Source organism: Phlebotomus papatasi, chromosome 1, assembly GCF_024763615.1.
Source record: "Phlebotomus papatasi isolate M1 chromosome 1, Ppap_2.1, whole genome shotgun sequence".
NCBI lineage: Eukaryota > Metazoa > Arthropoda > Insecta > Diptera > Psychodidae > Phlebotomus > Phlebotomus papatasi.
The window spans coordinates 26,872,041-26,890,160 of NC_077222.1; the positions used below are offsets into that span (position 1 = coordinate 26,872,041).

Consider the following 18,120-nt stretch of genomic DNA (forward strand, 5'->3'; position numbering starts at 1 on the left):
AGTGTCCGCACAGAGTATCTCCAAATCTTACAAAATCATACTGATCGATCAATTGATTAATGACCAAATGGCGAGCTTCATTTTTTAGACATCTCAAAAACAAAAATGGTTCGAAGGAATTAAACGAGGTGTAGTTAAAATGAAATAACAAAATGTTCCATATGGATGTTTCATTGATAATGTCGCTTGTCTTATCAGAGTTCTCGAGAACCTTAAGTGGTCGTCTACAACCGTCTGGCTTCTAGAGCTTCCTTAGGGGTAGGAAAACAAGGCTTTGATTTTTTTTCACTCTCTCTCGATGAGGTTCGAGCAATGCAAATCTTTCAGCAACCCCTCCAGTGTCTTGCGATTTGTCTATTTTGCAAACGACTCTGCAGGAAGCACGAGAGGGTTGACGGCAGTTGGTGGTTTATGCCAAAACAACCTCACCCTCGTAACATATAACCCAAACCACCAGACCCTGAACTCTTCCTTTTAAGCCTCCAACCCCTTCAACTTCCTCTCTTTGATACACACGATGCCATGGCACCATGAGAAATATTGTTCAGTGTTTCACATTTCCTGCTGCAATAAATTCCATCGAAAACTTGGACGACTATCAAAGAGCGCACCTCCCATTCACCTCCACCCTTTTGTGACCCTTACTTAACTTTATCCAAGACAACCCCTCAGCCAGACTCTGCGTATGTGCGTGCACTTTAGCCATCACAACTAAACTTTCTCTTTTCGCCAAAAACCACTTCAATGAATTCTGCCAAGGATACCAGGCTCCATGTAGAGTACAGAGGAATGGGACACACTTAACAATTATCCCATCCTCGAAGCTTCTTCCCCATAAGAACAGTATTAGCAACTTTTTTTTACAAGTTACATTGAATGTATGATAAAGCTGAAAAGTTTCACCCTAACAACAACTTTTGGAGGGATTAGCTGAAAATCTTTTAAAATTGAAAGCAAACTTGGCTGCAAAACATACTGCATTTTCCCAATCGAAAGAACTTGTAATAGGCTGAAAAGTTATCGTAATGCTGATTTAATAGGATGGCGAATGATATAGCGGAATAAAAATTTTATGGCTGTCGACTTTAGAGGGCCTTTTATAGAAAATAAATGGTGATATTTCACAAGTTTTGTATTGATACTTTTTGGAGGGTAGAGTTGATTTTCTGAGTAAGGTGCGTCTATAAATAATTTTAGGTCACGCCCCATTCAGGACTAACTGAAGTGGATAATTCTAAAAATTTTAAATTTGCAAAGAGCCAAGAATTATTACTGCTTGAGTTTGAAAAAAGGCTAATTCATATTTTTCTGACTTATTTCGAAAATAGTTCCGGAATTTCTTTTATTTTCGGAAATGCGTAATTGAAACCATTTCTTAACCGATTTGGTTGAGATTGGGTTTAGTTGAAAGGCCTTGAATTAAATTTACATTATTCAATTTTAATTTTTTGATGATGATTAATTTGACGCAAAATTAATCACGAAAAGTACTCAATTCATGAATTCGAACATTCCGGAAGAACTGGGCACTGTCATATATTTTTAATAAGAGATTCTTCTTATTTGAAGCATTCTAAGAAAATTATTGCTAAATGAAATAAAATAATTTAATGTGAAACTATTTCAACGCAATAGCTCCATGATAAATTGCTGAAGAAACAAAATGAAGAACTTCTTGTTCACGAATTCTCGTCCAATTTGTGGGGATTACCATTGAAAATCGGCATGTTGCTCATTGAACTGGAAGACAATCGAATTGGTAAATGGTTCATTTTCTGCTTTAGAAGTGCTAAAGGCTAAAATTCGCGAAGAAGAAAAAGAAAACTCCCCTTTGCTGAACGAATAAAAGAAAATCTATTCCAATTTAGGGTCTGGAACATAAGAAGAAAATGTTTTTTTTTCTTTTATGGATAGGACACACATGAAAATCGTGCCACACTTTTGACCAGAAGAGATTACATTCACTTTTTATGTAATGTTTGGGAGGTAGGGGATGTAAAGTGTGTGAATGAGTGTTGGGTGGAAACGATAAAGATTCTTGATAGAAAGAGAGATTTGTTTAGAGATGATTTAATGGTTTGGAAGTTATGTCACACTTTATGATTATATCTCTGTTTTTATGTGCTTTAACTGCAAAAAGTACTTCTGTGCTAGAAATCAATGTTTAGCTTATCGCTGAACTTCCTGCTGGTTATATTCTTTTTTTATAGCTCGAAGCTGAAGAAAGAACAATTTGTATAATATTATTTGATTTTTGATATAATATTATATATTTTGAGATAATTAATCAATTAAGTAGATTTTAGGAAAAGGGACATCCCAGTGATTGTCATTGCCTTTGTTTTTTAGACGTTTAGAGGACCAAACGATAATAGATATCGACTTGAGGATCTGATTAGTTGACATTCCCTATTGACGTTTTGCGTTTTATTTTCTTTGCTCTCAACTAAATTTCGTAAAACGTATTTGTAAATATCAAAAGCCATTTTTAGGTGATATTCTGTTCTTCAAGGTTACTTATAATGTTTAAAATAGGGGTAAGCTTTCAGGCTGCGCACATACTCTGGCATCGAAAACTTCATATTTTTACCATGTTCCTTTAATGAATCTTAAATGGTCAACATTCGAATTTTGCATTTTTATTTTTTCCCTAAGGAAGAATTCTGTTCTATTCTTATTAATAGAATAACAACATTTGAAGGCTGATCACCTTCGCCTTACCCTACAATTCTCAGAAAAGGTCCTAGACAGACTATTTGTGAATTTAATTAAATTTACCAATATTTAATTTTTAATTGTAAATTGGATAAGAAAGTGTTCAAAGATACTTATACTCTTTCTTCAATCTAAGAAAAACAATAATAATAAAGTCTTAGGGAAACTGTACCAAATTACGGGCATGTTACACATTAGTCCTAAAGTTCTAAATTTGTAATGTAATATTTTTAATACAAATTTAGTTTTTTCGTTATGTCTTTAATGAGTGGTTTTCAAAATATTTGTCATTTTTTTTTAATAATTCTTATTATATGAAATGTGCCAAATTTCATCATAGTTCCAAATGAATTTTAAGTGTAATATTTTTTTTATACATCTTCAAATTTCTGGTTATTTCTCTTTTAGAACTTTGAACAATTATCGTCTTTGTTTTGCTAGAATTGTATAGTACTCAGGAATTACCCACCTTACCATGCGGCCATTGCCGTCTTAGCGTTGGCGTTGGTTTCCAAATTCCAGCGTAAAGCGCTGGAAAACCTCTTCCCAGGATGTATGTTTTAAATCTTTTCGGATTTGCACTTTTACATTTTTTTTATAATTATAAGTTTGGAGGCCTAGTTTTAAGCTATTTGGCCATAAATTATCAATAAAAAAAAATTACTAGAAACATTGAAAAGGGAAATCACAAAAAGACTAGCTTAGAATATTCCAAAATCAATTCCTAAAGCATTGAAAATAAATAAAAATATAGTCATTGCTTTGGATAATATTCCGTCCACTTTGAGTGGAATTTCGGCCACCTTGTTTGTGATCACTTTGTGTAAAACAATTAATGGATAGAAAATTTTAAAACGTGATATGAAATGAATTAAATATTTAGGAAATTACATTTATATGATCCACACAGTCCTGAAATCTTCTGTCTAATTTATTTTGAAGACCTAAAGAGTTAACCTTGGCACTACAAATTCACACGCAGATTCCCGTAGGTAGTGACTTGCCCTAGCTGAACTCTTCTATGACTTTTTCCACATCATATTTTTCATAAAGGCTTTTTTGTTTGGACATTTTACAACCTATAAATAAAAAAAAAACTATAATAGGAAGTGCTTATAATTTGGGACACGGTGCATATAAGCATCAATGTCCTAAATTTGAAGTGCAATATTTTCAATACAAATTCAAGTCTTGTAGCTTCCTTTACGGAAATATTGTTTGGAACCTTGACTAGCGGTTTATCGTCTTTGCTTTTTCTAAAATTAATCCTAATACGTTTAAAAATGAATAAATATGTAGATATGAATTTGCTTGTAATTTCGGATAACTGCGTCTTGTAATTTTGGACACCTAACCTAATGCACCTCATGCTCACTGTTGCCAATTTCAAGAACCTAACTTACCAAGTCCTCTTTCTGTTTAACTTTCTATATTAACTGATTTAAGGAAGTTGACTTCAGCACTCCAAGTACTCGCGGTTTCAAGTATTTCCTTGCCTTTCTGGGATTCTTATAAAGCTTTTTGCATCACATCTCGTTCGTAGATATTGTGCTTTGTTTCTCTTTTTACTTTCTTCATAAATTCCCCATACTTAAAATTAAATAAAAATATAGATGTTGTTTTGTGTAATATATCAGATATCAAGTTTCTTAAAATCCCTTGCCCCTCAGGAATTCTTCCAAGAAGTTTTCCACAGCATCTAAGAAAAAGGACACGCTCTTTGTTTCTTTGGTATTGTAGAACCTAGGGTAAAATGAGGTAATTTGGAACCATTTACAATTTCGGACACTTGAGATTTTTTCACTGTTTCAGATGAGTAAAGAGAAAACAATGACCGCAAAATAGAAGAAAAAGAGGATTAAGAAGAAAAGGAACAGATTTCTTCGAAATTTTGTCCTAAATTTTGCACAGATCTCCTTTTACTGGAAGGCCCAAAAACTGCGAGCATTCTGCGAAATTTCCTTCGTCAGTGCAGTTTTTTTTTAGATAAACAAGAAACATTGTAATAGAATTGGATGTTTTATGAGAATTATTGAAATTTCCCAAGACAGTGTTGAATGTGAAAAATACACCAATTCCAGACAGAAAGTTATGTGTTTATTTTATGCAAATACCAAAGAGAGAAAGATAAGCTTATTTGATGAGTTGGCTATATGAGATAAATTAATTTTTATTGAGAGACAATTTATTAAAATGCACAAAGACTCCGATTAATTCGTCGAGACTAACATGCAGAATAATCAATAAAATGCAATTGCCAATTGAAATTCGTTTCTTCAACTTGCCTTTTCGAAGTACAAAAGTTCACACTGTGAATCACTTTATCAGATTGATTAGTGCTAGAGTGAGTGAATTCTTTTTCAACGTCGCTGGTATTTTTTTTGTGCATGGCTTTTGTTGAGAATTCCCCGAAAGGAGGACAAAGTTCTTCAATTGATTCGCCTTCCCCTGGATTTTGAGCTTCTGTCCGCTGAAAATAATCACTGAAATCGCTTGAAAGTTCACAACAAATACAATCATTAATCTCTTGGCGTTTTTTTTTTGTTCCTTTGAGCCATGAATCGCATGTTTCTGACGCAATGTGATCAAATTCCAATTGTTTTGTCACATTCTCTGATAAGAAGGTTCTTCCATTGAGTACTTCCACCCAAAGACCAACAATAAACAGATTGATTGATTAACGAGGGGATAATTTATTAAATGTAAGATTTATTTCTTTAATCGGCTAAACACACTCAATTCTTGCTCTTCCTCCCCAAAAAGGAACTTCCTCCCTTCCTTTCCCCTTTTTAGAGTCTGAGCCAATACATTGATGATCGAATGCGATTATACTCTGGTAGATTTTCAACTGGACCAACAGCTGCAACCGCAGGACAACGATCGTAGATGTATTTCATGGCCACATCGCGAATATTCTGTGCATTGACACTCTGCAAAATAAAAATTAAATTCAAATTAATTCATCTGCTGAGAAATTTCCAATCAATTCCCTCTCTTACATCAATTCGTCTCTCCAATTCATGAAGGGGAATTCGTCGATTGTAGCAGAGCAATTGCCTGCCAATGTCTTCGCAAATTGGTGTTGTGCCTTAGAGAAAAAAATCAAATTAGTCATCTCTCAATTACTTGACAATCCCATTCTTCTCGCTTAATCCGTGCTTCGCAAAAAAACTCACCATCCAATTGCAATAGCATATTTGTCTTGAGAAGATTCTTCGCTCTGTCCACTTCACTGTCCGTGACAATTGTGCAGAGTCTCATCCATTCGCTCTGAACATTGAAGAGCATATCCTCGCATTTGAGAGGATCGCACACAAAATAGATGCCCCAAAGACCAGTGTCCTTGTAGCAAGTGTTGAAGGATTGGAAACTGTGGCAGAGGCCACTTTCGGCACTGGCACGAGCCAAATTGGAGGCATTATTGACTCCGCCGCCCTGAGAGCGATCCCATGTGCCAATCAGGGTATTGGCCACCATCAGGGGCACATTGTCCTGATCGGTCCATCCACAGCCCTCAACTGCGATGGCCACATGAGCCAGAGGGATCGAGTCATCACGAACACGCACCTCAGAACCTAAAGAAGAAATCACAATAAGGATTTTCCACGCAAGGAAATCCACGATTCTGCAAACACGCTCCTGCACTGAGATAAATCCGAAAAGTTAAAATAACGTTCCGGAGATGTTAATTTTACTCTGCATTTTTAGATTCCTTAGTGGGGCAAAAAGTCACAAATAGAAAATTTCAAAATTCAGTATCTTGTAAGATAAAAAGAGGTGGCAAAGCATTCCAGGTTTTGCGAAGTGCTCGAACTCGTGACGTACAGTCTATCCTTCAAAAGTACATTCGCGTCATTTGTTTACTGGTTCCCAAACGATTTGTAAATAAATCGAAACATCCCACAAAATAATTTTAAGATTAATAAAATTGATTTTAGGACAAAAAATACTTATCGATTCATAACCGGTTCATTACAGGTTCACAATCGATTTGAACGGATTTATAAGTCACTCAAAACATTGCTTAAAATAACTTAGAACTAATATAATTGAATTTCGGAATTATCGGTTATGAAACCGGTTCATTACTAAATTTCCTGGAAACTTAGGACTAATATAATTGAATTTTGAATAAAAAAAATAGCTATCGGTTATGTACCGGTGCAGAACCGATTGGAACCGTTTCAGTTTAGTCGGAAATTCCAAGACTTCTCCAACGAGACCAAACATGACCCCATTCGCATGACAAATGAGCTGTCTAGAGACTTTTTTTTTTAAACCTTTGACCTTGAAAACACGTTATTAGGAATGATTCAACGGTCTTTTCGTATATAGACGAAATGTTCGCCTCGGTAATCTCTAAAACATATCCAAAAATGAAGAAAAAAATGGTTTTGAAGTGGGGCATGTTAACGTTCCTTGGGTGTGACTTAGGTCCCAAGTCTCTATCTTTAACCGTTTGGCCACTAGAGCTGCTGACAGCCGAACAAACAGCGTGACAACATTTATCAGAAATCGTCTGAAACACGAAGATTTGTTGAGGAAAGTGGTCTCTGGAGATTTTTTTCCAGAAATCCTTTTATTAAAAATGACCACTTGGGGTAAAAAGTAACAAAAGGTATGAAGCTAAAAGTAACAAAAACCGATGCAATTTTTGATATCTCACGGCGAAAAGACACGTCATTGCCATCATTATTATTAATTAATTATTAATTATTATTATTGCCATGTGTCGCCACTTGTTGTTTGCATTGGTCAAATGATTTGCAGTCTCTTGTGTATTTTTTTTTCTAAAATAGTTTGAGAAGCGGTTTTCTCGTTTAGATAGAGAAAAACGGTGTTTTACAAAGATGTAGTGGAGTAAATTTTCTATGAAAATGTGATAACTTTACCCCATGCCTGATACTATTTGCCTCAGCATTTTTGAAAATAGTCACAAAATTGCTTTTAAGATAACTGCTCGATAAACGTATTTCCTTACAATCTACCGAAATTTGCCATATAATATTGCTAGAATCTTATATGGGCTTGAAACCTAAGGCTTGAGCATATTGCTTAACTGCTCTAATTTCTTACACTGTGCAACAATTTTAAACTTTTTGTCCCTGGGTTCTCATGCTATTTATTCTATTGCTAGAGTCAAATAATTTACGAAAATACTTATCATTTTGATTATATTTTGTGTTTGCGCCTGAAATCTAGGCAAAAGCGATTTTTCCGTATTTTGATACTTGGGGTTTTATATCTCTGATTCTGCTGAACCGATTTATTTCTCACTATGGAATAATTTGGTCTCCTTTACATGCCCGATAATCCTTTGGACAGATGGAGTTCACACAACTGACACCAGGGGCGCTGTAGTCTCATGTCAGAAAACATGGAAAAATCGAACTTTTTAGCAATTTAATCAAAAACATCTCAAAAACGAGAACTGTCCCTAACAATATGTTTAATAGGTTTGATAGAACATTTTATTAGCTACATTTTCATCCATGTATGTACAACTTTTCTCTCAGATTATTTTTTAACCTCGAAATCGAAATTGAGGTCCAAACGAAAATAGCAATAGAAAAAATAGCATGAGAATCTAGGGACAAACACTGAGAGAAATCCAAAAAACTTAAAATAACATTTCGGAAATGCTTATTTTACCCTGCAATATTGATTCAAAATCGGTGTAAATATTATGCTTTTTAGGTGTATTACGGGTTAAAGTTACCTTTTTTCATGTTAATTTACTCTTATAAAGGTGTAAAATTAATATTAAAAAATATTGATATATTTTTACACCTAAAAAGTGTTAAAGTTATGAGGAGTAAAAGCTAATCGCACCCCCGTTTTTTTCTCAGTGAAATCACTGTTGCATAGTGGTATCAATCAAGATTTTTTTTGAGAATTTTGACTTAAGATTTGATTTATTAAAGACAAAAGACCTATTCGATTCAGAAAAATCAATAAACTTGGGTGCTGATTGCGATTTTGAGACCTTGGGAAAGTAGGCTAAACCTCTATTCTGTAAACCACTTTACAGAATTCCCCTACTCGTTGCATCGATTTCAATTAGTGATTAATTGGATTAATTGGTTAAATGCTGGTAATAATTTTTATACTTTTCCAAAATTATATTTTTATTTGACCTTATACTTGTTACAGAACTAGAGGTCAAACAGTTAGAGATATCGCGTTACGGTCTTTGATGACCCCCTCCCCAAATGTCGTTATTATAACAAACATCACCAAAACTATATTAAGTTTGGGGGTTTTATCAAGTGTGTTTACTTTCATATATCTTTCATGTCTAATATTAAAGCACGTTAAAATTATTTCACGGAGTGTTCTCGGAGACAGAAACGGATAAAATTGGTTCGACCCGATTCTTTATGATTTCGGAATACCTTTTAGATCAGGAAAATTACATGAAGTCGAAATTTGCATCCCTTTCTTTCTCAAACCTATTGCATATGTTTATCCCACTCTTTCGCACTCTTCTTCTTCTTTTAGACGTCATAGCAAATTCAATTTAGCTCAACCGGATTTGGAATTCCAATTCAAAAATGTGTGATAAAGTAAGGGATGTGAATTTTGAATCATGAAATTTTCTTGATCAATTCACAATCGAATTTCCAAGTATTTCGAGTTGCACGGACCCCGGGTTAAATGCATTTCGAGGTAAAGAATCTCTGCTACCATAAGCTTATTTGGGCTTACCACTGTTTTCTTTTTTTTTTTTTTTTAATAAAAAGAAGCGAAAATTAGGATTCTTTGGAATCTACAGTAGACTCTCGCTCAATCGGCTCTTTTTCAATCGGGCGAAAAATTTTGTTGACAATTTTCACGTTTAATTATGAAGCTAATTCGCTCAAATTCGCTGAAGTTTTCCTATTTTATCGTGATCCTTTATAATTGAGCGCTTTTTGTGGATTTTGCAAAGGCTTTGACGCCCAAATCTATCGATAAACCGGATGACATTTTGCCCCAAATGCCCAATTGATAGAGAGTCTACTGTATTGACTCACCATAGATCTCCCGGAACCGTACTTCTAAAATTAAGTTACTGAATCTGATATCTGTTTGAGATCTAGCTTCCAAAAGCCTCTTTAGACGTGTAACACAACCGATATCTCCGGAGTTAATACAGTGATAACAAATTAAGGACTCACCAGTGAACCTGCATGGGTCGAGCTTGGGGATCTTGCCGTCGTAGGTATTCTGGATTTTTCCCAATTCCTTCTGGGCCAAACCCACGAGATCCTCATGCCTGACACCTCCAGCTCCAGCCAAGACAATCCTGGCAGCCTTGTAGTGCGTCGAGATGTAGTCCTGGAGATCCTGGCGACCAATGGACTTGATGTTCTTCGTGGGGCCGAGGATGGTGTTGCCCAGTGGAGTGCCCTGGAAGGCAGTGGCGTGCAGATGATCAAACACAACCTCCTGCAAATTGCTCTCGACTTCCTGCATTTCACGCAGAATCACTCCACGTTCACGCTCAATCTCACTCTCGCCCAACTTTGAGTTCTGGATGATGTCAGCGAGAATTTCAACGGCTTTTGGGACATCCTTTGAGAGGCATTTGGCATAGAAGACGGTCTGCTCGCGAGAAGTGTAGGCATTCAGGTGAGCGCCTAGATTCTCCACTTCGAGTTCCAGATCCGTCTGGGAGCGTTTGGAGGTGCCCTTGAAGGCCATATGCTCCAGGAAATGAGCTACACCGTTGTTGCTGTTGCTCTCGTAGCGAGATCCTGCATCGATCCACAAGCCAACGGTGGCTGTTGCTGCTCCGGAATCCTCCGTTGCGACACGCAGACCATTGTCCATTGTCGTGACATTTGTGGCTGGGAGGTTCACCAGGGCAGCGTGCAAATTGGATGCTGAAGTGGCACGACCTCGCCGGAACTGTTAAGAGAAGGGAAAATTCAACATAACCTCAAATGTTTCTTCTCACTTTTCCTGTGGTTTTCAAGGATAAATCGCAAAGATTAAGTGTTTATCTTAAATAAATTTGATTCTGCAGATTGTGAATTGCCAAATTCGAGTAAATTTTGGGCTACTTTCAGTGATTTTCGCAATTTTCCTTGCAATTACGTAATGGAAAAAAATGCAATGTTTTGCCTCAGGTTTTGGGGTATTTTTCACGGGAAAATGGACATACCTGCAGGAGCTGAGGATATTGCTGGGTAGCACGGATCACATTTGATAATTTAAGCAATCGAGATGCCATTTTTCCGGCACTATTTCACGGAAAATCCAATGGGAAAAAATGTCTCGAGTTTTTCTTCGGTGAAGTTTTTTCTGTGACAGCGAGGTCTCGTGTGAAGTTGGCAGAGAATGGCGCACGATATCGATATATCGAATATCGGTCAGCTGGTAATCGATATTTTGAGGGCATCCGGCGATATTTGCAATGCCAAGGAGTTTGAGAAAAGGGAATCACAATGGCCAGGACATTTTATTCGAGTGATGCAACTCTGGAGGAGGACACAGAGACAGTGTCGCTGCAAGAGGAGTATCTGCCGACATTGGAGGAAACGTGGAGTGAGGGAGAACTTGAGAGATGCAAGAAATGGATTACTGAGAACAACTTCAAGAGGATTAGTCTGCAGTTCCCGGATACACTTCTGAGGCAGAGTGTGGCTATCTATGAGGAACTGAAGGGAGCAGTTGATGCAGAATTCTTCATTCTGGGTGACACGAGCTATGGGAGTTGCTGCGTGGATGAAGTAGCTGCTTCTCATGTTGATTCCGACGCTCTCATTCACTTTGGACAGTCCTGCCTCAGTCGTACTTCTAGACTTCCTGTTTTGTACATTTTCCTCCGCTTCTGCATCAAAATGAATGACTACAAGGAGAAGATAAGAGCAGCTTTTCCTTTAGGAGATGAACCACTGATCATCTTCTCTGATACAGCCTATTATCACGCAAAGGACAAATTCTGGGGCAAGTTGCCTACAAGGACAAACCTGAAGGTAGCCTCTCTAGCAACAGATGACACAGTCAAGCCTGAGTACCTCTGTTGGTCTCTCAATGGCTTCGATCCTGATGAATGGATTTGTGTCTTTGTGGGTGAAGATGACCAGACATTCTTCAATCTGTCGCTTTCTGTGAAGTGCGAGCGATGGTATATCTACAATCCCAAGAAGGAGACACTGTCAATAGCCACTCCCCGGACTTCTGCTTGGTTCCGGAGACGCTACTACTACGTAGAAGTGTGCAAAGATGCCCAGATGATTGGTATCATCATGGGAACTCTCACATCAACGGGATACTTAGAAATGGCCAAAAGAATCCAGTCCCTGGCTAGAGATTCCGGCAAGAAGACCATTCTAATCTCCGTGGGAAAGATCAATCCAGCCAAATTGGCCAATTTCTCCGATGTCGACTGTTTCGTCCTCATCGGATGCCCACAGAACAATGTGTACAATTCCAAGGAATTCTACAAGCCCATCCTGACGACTTTTGAGGTCGAACTGGCGCTCAATCCGGCTTGGAAGGACACAATTCCCGAAACTTACTGCCTGGACTTCAAAGACCTCCTGCCGGCAGGAAAGTATCACAGGGAGTGCGATCCAGAGCAGAATCTCGATGTGGAAAATGATGTGAGTCTCATCACGGGACGTGTCCGGGCAGCTCATCAGAGGAATGGAGAGGATAGAGGGGCTCAGAGTGAATCTTCGGAGTTGCTAGAGAGGGATTCTGGGGCTCTGGTCAGCAATAGAGTTACAGAAGCTTTCCAGGAACGCTCATGGAGGGGTCTTGATCCTGCTCTGGGGCAGCATGAGCCGGCACAGATTGTGGAAGGGAGATCAGGCATTGCAATGGCTTACGAAGATAAGGAGGGTGAGTCAAAGAAGTGATGTTCAGAGTTTAATAAATTAAATTCTTTCATGCATAATGACTTTTTTTTTTTACTAAATAATGGTTCTAAGGGCAAGGGATGAATCATAAGAAAGAGTTCTACTCACTTTCCTTCTCGTGTTCAAGGAGAGAGCAGTGCAATCTTACGAGATATCAACCTCCAATTTTCAGTGACCCCCCATAAAAAAAGATATCTCTAGAAAAGGGGTGAATCATATTGAGAAACGCTTGTCAATTGAAAAATGCTTTGCCGAAATCCAAGAATTAAGTCGCGAAACCTTTTTGAAAGCTAAAAATTGCATCGCGAAACCCGAGAAATCCAAGAATTGTATCGTGAAAGCCCAGAAACCCAGAAATTACATCAAGAAACCTGAGAAATACACAAAAATCGCATTAAGAAACCCTAGAAACCTAGAAATTGCATCATGAAACCTGAGAAATTCAAAAATTGCATTGTGAAACCCGAAAAAAACCAAAAATTGCATCACTAAACCTGAGTAATTCAAAAAATACATTCCGAAATTGCGAGGAAACCCAAAAATTGTATCACGCAACCTGAGAAATTCAAAAATTGCATTGCGAAACCCGAAAAACCCAAAAATTGCATTACAAAACCAGAGAAATTCAAAAATTGCATTGCGTACTGCGAGGAAACCCAAAAATTGCATCACAAAACCAGAGAAATTCAAAAATTGCATTGCGAAATCCGAGAAATCCAAAAAATTGCATCACGAAACCTGAAAAATTCAAAAATTACAATAGGAAACCCGAAAAAACCCAAAAATTGCATCACAAAACCAGAGAAATTCAAAAATTGCATTGCGAAATTGCGAGGAAACCCAAAAATTATATCACACAACCTGAGAAATTCAAAAATTGTATCGTGAAACCCGAAAGGACCCAAAAATTGCATGACAAAACCTGTGAAATTCAAAAATTGCATCGCGAAACGCAAAAAACCCAGAAATTGCATCACTAAACCTGAGAAATTCAATAATTGCATTGTGAAACCCGAAAGGACCCAAAAATTGCATCACAAAACCAGAGAAATTCAAAAATTTCATTGCGAAATCTGAGAAATCCAAAGAATTGCATCACTAAACCTGAAAAATTCAAAAATTACACTGCGAAATTGCGAGGAAACCCAAAAATTGCATCACGAGACCTGAGAAATTCAAAAATTGCATTGCCAAAACCCGAGAAACCCAGAAATTTCCTAACGAAACTTGTGAAATTCAAAAATTGCATTACGAAACCTGAAAAATCTAAGAATTGTACCGAGATGCTCAAAAATTGCATCGCGAAACCCGAGGAATCCAATAATTGCATTCCGTGTAACTCAAGAAACCAGAAACCCTTGTCAGTAAAAATATGAATGAGTTACCCCTTGTCTCAAGGCCCCTATAGCCAACGGCCGCAGCGATTCCACTGGATTTCCAGCAGCCTTTTTTGCCATGTCCGCTGATTTTACCGCTAAAAATCCGGGTGGAATTCCCTGGATTTTACCGCTCAAAATCCGCGTAAGCTTCCGATGGAATTTGACGCTAAATTTCTTCCTAGCGTTCCATGGACGTTTGCGGAACACTCTGTGTAGGACCGTCTAATAAGAAATGTCCGCGAGTTTCCATGGACTTTTCTCCGACGAATATTTCCACGGCTTTTCCTATGGATTATTAGCGTATAATCCGCAGTCGGCCCTTTAAAAATTTGGAAAAATCCTCTTTATTTCCACGAAATTATCCGTGGAAATTTCCATGCAACGGCCTTAGAGGCTTTCGTGGTTTAATTACGGATTTCCACGGCTTTTCCTATGGATTATTAGCGTATAATCCGCAGTCGGCCCTTCAAAAATTTGGAAAAATCCTCTTTATTTCCACGAAATTATCCGTGGAAATTTCCTTGCAACGGCCTTAGAGGCTTCCGTGGTTTAATTACGGAATTCCACGATTTTTCCAGTGGATTTTTTTTTTAGTTTTTCTTCAAAATAATTCCTAAAATTGATTAAAAATTTCGTAGAACTTTCATTGAGAATTTCCAGAAAAAAAACATCTACAAATATGGACGATCAGTGCCAATTGGCAGCTTAGAACTTGGAGAGTATTCATCTATCAGACGAACACTCAGTTGTTCTGCATTGAGTTGAAAATATTGCTACCATATCGTTCATTTGAGTATGTCTAGCTCGCAAGAATTATAGCGTTAGGGCGCAAAATAATTGCAGAATTTTCGCGCTTACTTCCATGGAGTCTTGGTCGGAAAGATATCAGAAAATATACTCGGAATATTCAAAGGAAATTTTGAATCAATTTCCAGGGAATGCTCTCAGATATGTTGCAAGAAAATTCCTCGGACTTTTTTTCCAGGAAATCCACGCGAAAAAAAGCTGATAACACCGCAGAATTCCAAGCGGAATATTAGCGTTTATTTCCACGGAAACTCTCGCGGAAAAATAAAAGACAAATTCCAGGGAATTTTCTGTTACTGTGAAACTTTGCGGCCGATCGGCTACAGGGGCGTTTTTAAATCTCGTCCTTTCCTCTTCAAAATTATGTTTTTTTTTTGGTTTACAGTAGAGTCTCGCCTCGCTACAATTTATCGACCGTTGATTTCAAATCACTGAGGTTACGTTTTTTAGTACGCGACATGCAATGTTGTCATAATTATTTTAATATTTTTGGCAAACTTTATTGAGTAGTTGTGATAATTGTGATCCATAATGAAGAGAGCGAGAACAAGTACCACAATCGCAAAGAAAGTGGAAGCCGTCAAACAATTTCAATACTAAAAGTCGTTGATAATTTTAAAAAATGATATGGACTATAGTGCGACCCAAGTGTCAAATCTGGAACCAAATATGGACTATAGCGAGACTCTACTAAAAATTCACGTAAATTTGTGGAACAAGAAATGGCCGAAATTGCAAGCTGGCCGAAATTTTGTAGAGCTACCCTATTTTCAAAATTGCACGAGTTAAGTGTTAAAATCTTCTAAATAGAATAAATATTCAGATAGAAAATATTTTTCATTAAATATTTAAAGGAAATTCCATGATTTTAGTCGATTTATTTGCAGTGTCCAATTTTACCCTCAAGATGTCCAAAATTACAAACATTTCTGCAAGTAAATTGTACTGATTCATTATTTAAAATAAATATCACGGGTTCCCTGTGAGTTTCTCAAATTCTCAGTTGTTTCTCAAGTTCCCAAGGTTGAAAACTTCTCAGAAAGAAAGAAGGATCATAAAACACTTGAAGTCATCAAATTTTTAATCCGTTTTCTGTATAAAAAGCAATCTTTCACATTTTCACCGACTGGATTAATAAAATCTAAACTCCTAAGCTCTCCAGCTTTTTCATGTAACACCTTGCTTGATCGTGGGGAGCGGGAGGATTAAAGATTGCTTGTCCGTCGTTGTTCTTCCACTCGGCATAAGGCATGGAGAAGACACAAGTCATTCCCAATTTCTCAGCTATTCTCGATGAATAGATACTGGTACAAACAGCTCCAACAGCTCCATATCCCAATTCACGTGCATTCTCTGAACTCTTCTGCATCAGACGCAATCCGATGGATTTTCCTCGGTGCGCACAATCCACGCCAAGAACACTGAACTGAACACCTTTAGGCACATCCAAGCGGTTGCAGATGGATGATTGCTCTTCCAAATGATGCAGCAAAGTCAAAATTGTCCTCCATTTGGTGTCCTCCACTTTGGATGTTTTTATTTTTCGTTCAGGAAGTGTGCTATTGTCCACTTCGTGACACAGAAGCACTCCTACGAGTTTCCCATTGGCATCTTCAGCCACAACACTCAAACCCGTTGGAACGCAGGACACAGAGAACTCCTCATCGGGCTTTGTCGGTTCTTTAGGCAGAATACCAACTGTTAGGGCTTCTTCTGGGTAATAGTGTTTCCGAATGAAGGTCAGGATATTATCCTCATCTCCAGGAACAGCAACACGAAAATTAAAGTCACTCATTTCAATCTTTTCAGTCACTACCACGCTGTTTCAATTTTTTTTTACCGACTTAGGGGTTTTTCCATGCGTGGAATCTTCTAACCAGCTGGTTCTTAAAATAACCCGGTCGCTATAGAGATTAGGCGTCACTTCAAAACCTCGCTGATATACTATCTCTATCATTCTGATCTTTTTTCCGGTTATGTCGGTTTGTTGATAATGGTCAGTTTGTAAGCAATATCAAAAAAAAAATCAAAATTATTAAACTCTAAAATTGATAAATCTTTATCAGTTTGCAATGTGAGATATTTGCTGAGATTTTCCTGAAATAAGCGCGGTTTCAAATTTTAATCGAATTTATTACAGACTATTCTGAGATAATGATATTTGTTTTATATCGCTCCTTGGAAATTACAAGGGGCCAACTCACTTTTTGGCGATTTTGAGGTTTTAATGCACTCAGACAGAGAATTTATTAAAATTTCAGATGATATGAGTCAATAAATTTCGTTATTAGAAAAGTTTTTCAAAATTTTACTCTTTGTGATTGCTTGCGCGGTTTTGTTTGAAGTCAAGGGGCACAAAATAGATTTATCGTTCAATTTTTTGTGAAACAAGGGACTAACTCAAGCAAGTTAATCCCGTGTCATTCTAATTTCATGAAAATTTGCGCATCATTTAGAATGACAAAGAGCTAACTCATAAAAAAACATATTTTGAAAGGTAAAAATATGTATGTTTCGATGTTTATAATAATGCTCATACAAATAGAAAAAAATTAAATTGTTTTTATTAACATACTTAATTGATATAATTATTTATACAAAGTTGAATCTTTCATGCTGTCTCTTGAAAATGGCTCAGATTGAGTTGGCCCCTTGTAATTTCCAAGGAGCGATACAGTAGACTCTCGCAAATTCAGCTCTTTTAAGATCGGGCTACTTTTTAATTCGGGCAGCGGTTACATTTGAAAAAAGTTTGTTGTCATTTTTCAAGTTTGATTATGATTATCAAATGAATCAAATATGCTCAAATTTGGCATGGTTTGTCTTAGTTTTGATGTGATTTTGCATTATTGAGGGATTTTCATGCAATTTACGTTATATATGAGTGTGTATGCACATGTATCTATATGCACATGAATAAAAAATCGTTTCATTTCAAAAACTTTATCGCCCGATTTTCTGTCTAATTCGGCTGACATTTCGGTCCCATATGCCCGAATTTGAGAGAGTCTACGGTATGTTTTATAAATGAATTTTTAATGAACCCTTCGCCCAAAAATACTTCACACCCCTTCAGGAAATATTGTCAACTGCCCACCTAAGTAATTTATTTTTCTATTTTTAACTCTTTCCGGACTCTTTCCGGGAAATTCACAAAGAATACTTGAAATGGTCCTACCAATTGATTTCCATTGCGGAATTTGCAAAATCTCGACAAAAATTTTTTGACCAAAAAAATCGATAGGCTAACCCCTTACAGTTTTTTCAAAAAATCGAAAATCGGCCCTAAAAACCGTAATTCTCAAAATTTCTGGATGAAATTCACAAAGAATACTTGAAATGGTCCTACCAATTGATTTCCATTGCGG

General features: G+C 37.1%; 3 protein-coding genes across 3 annotated transcripts; 1 reads left to right on the forward strand and 2 right to left on the reverse strand.

The window, feature by feature from the left end:
• Nucleotides 1-5,388: 5,388 nt before the first annotated feature.
• Nucleotides 5,389-11,055, reverse strand: LOC129799528 (mitochondrial-processing peptidase subunit beta). Its single transcript, XM_055843491.1, has 5 exons — nt 10,865-11,055; nt 9,876-10,608; nt 5,892-6,290; nt 5,715-5,803; nt 5,389-5,645 (listed from the first exon to the last, which is right to left on the reverse strand). The coding sequence occupies exons 1-5, from the start codon at nt 10,931-10,933 to the stop codon at nt 5,505-5,507; spliced, it is 1,431 nt and encodes a 476-aa protein (XP_055699466.1). The 5' UTR covers nt 10,934-11,055; the 3' UTR covers nt 5,389-5,504.
• A 3-nt stretch (nt 11,056-11,058) lies between these two features.
• On the forward strand, nt 11,059-12,607 carry LOC129799529 (2-(3-amino-3-carboxypropyl)histidine synthase subunit 2). Its single transcript, XM_055843492.1, has one exon. It carries the CDS (start codon nt 11,148-11,150, stop codon nt 12,564-12,566), a length of 1,419 nt encoding a protein of 472 aa, XP_055699467.1. The 5' UTR covers nt 11,059-11,147; the 3' UTR covers nt 12,567-12,607.
• Nucleotides 12,608-15,815: 3,208 nt separating this feature from the next.
• On the reverse strand, nt 15,816-16,695 carry LOC129799536 (uncharacterized). The gene has a single exon (XM_055843500.1). It carries the CDS (start codon nt 16,545-16,547, stop codon nt 15,894-15,896), a length of 654 nt encoding a protein of 217 aa, XP_055699475.1. The 5' UTR covers nt 16,548-16,695; the 3' UTR covers nt 15,816-15,893.
• Between the last annotated feature and the right edge of the window lie 1,425 nt (nt 16,696-18,120).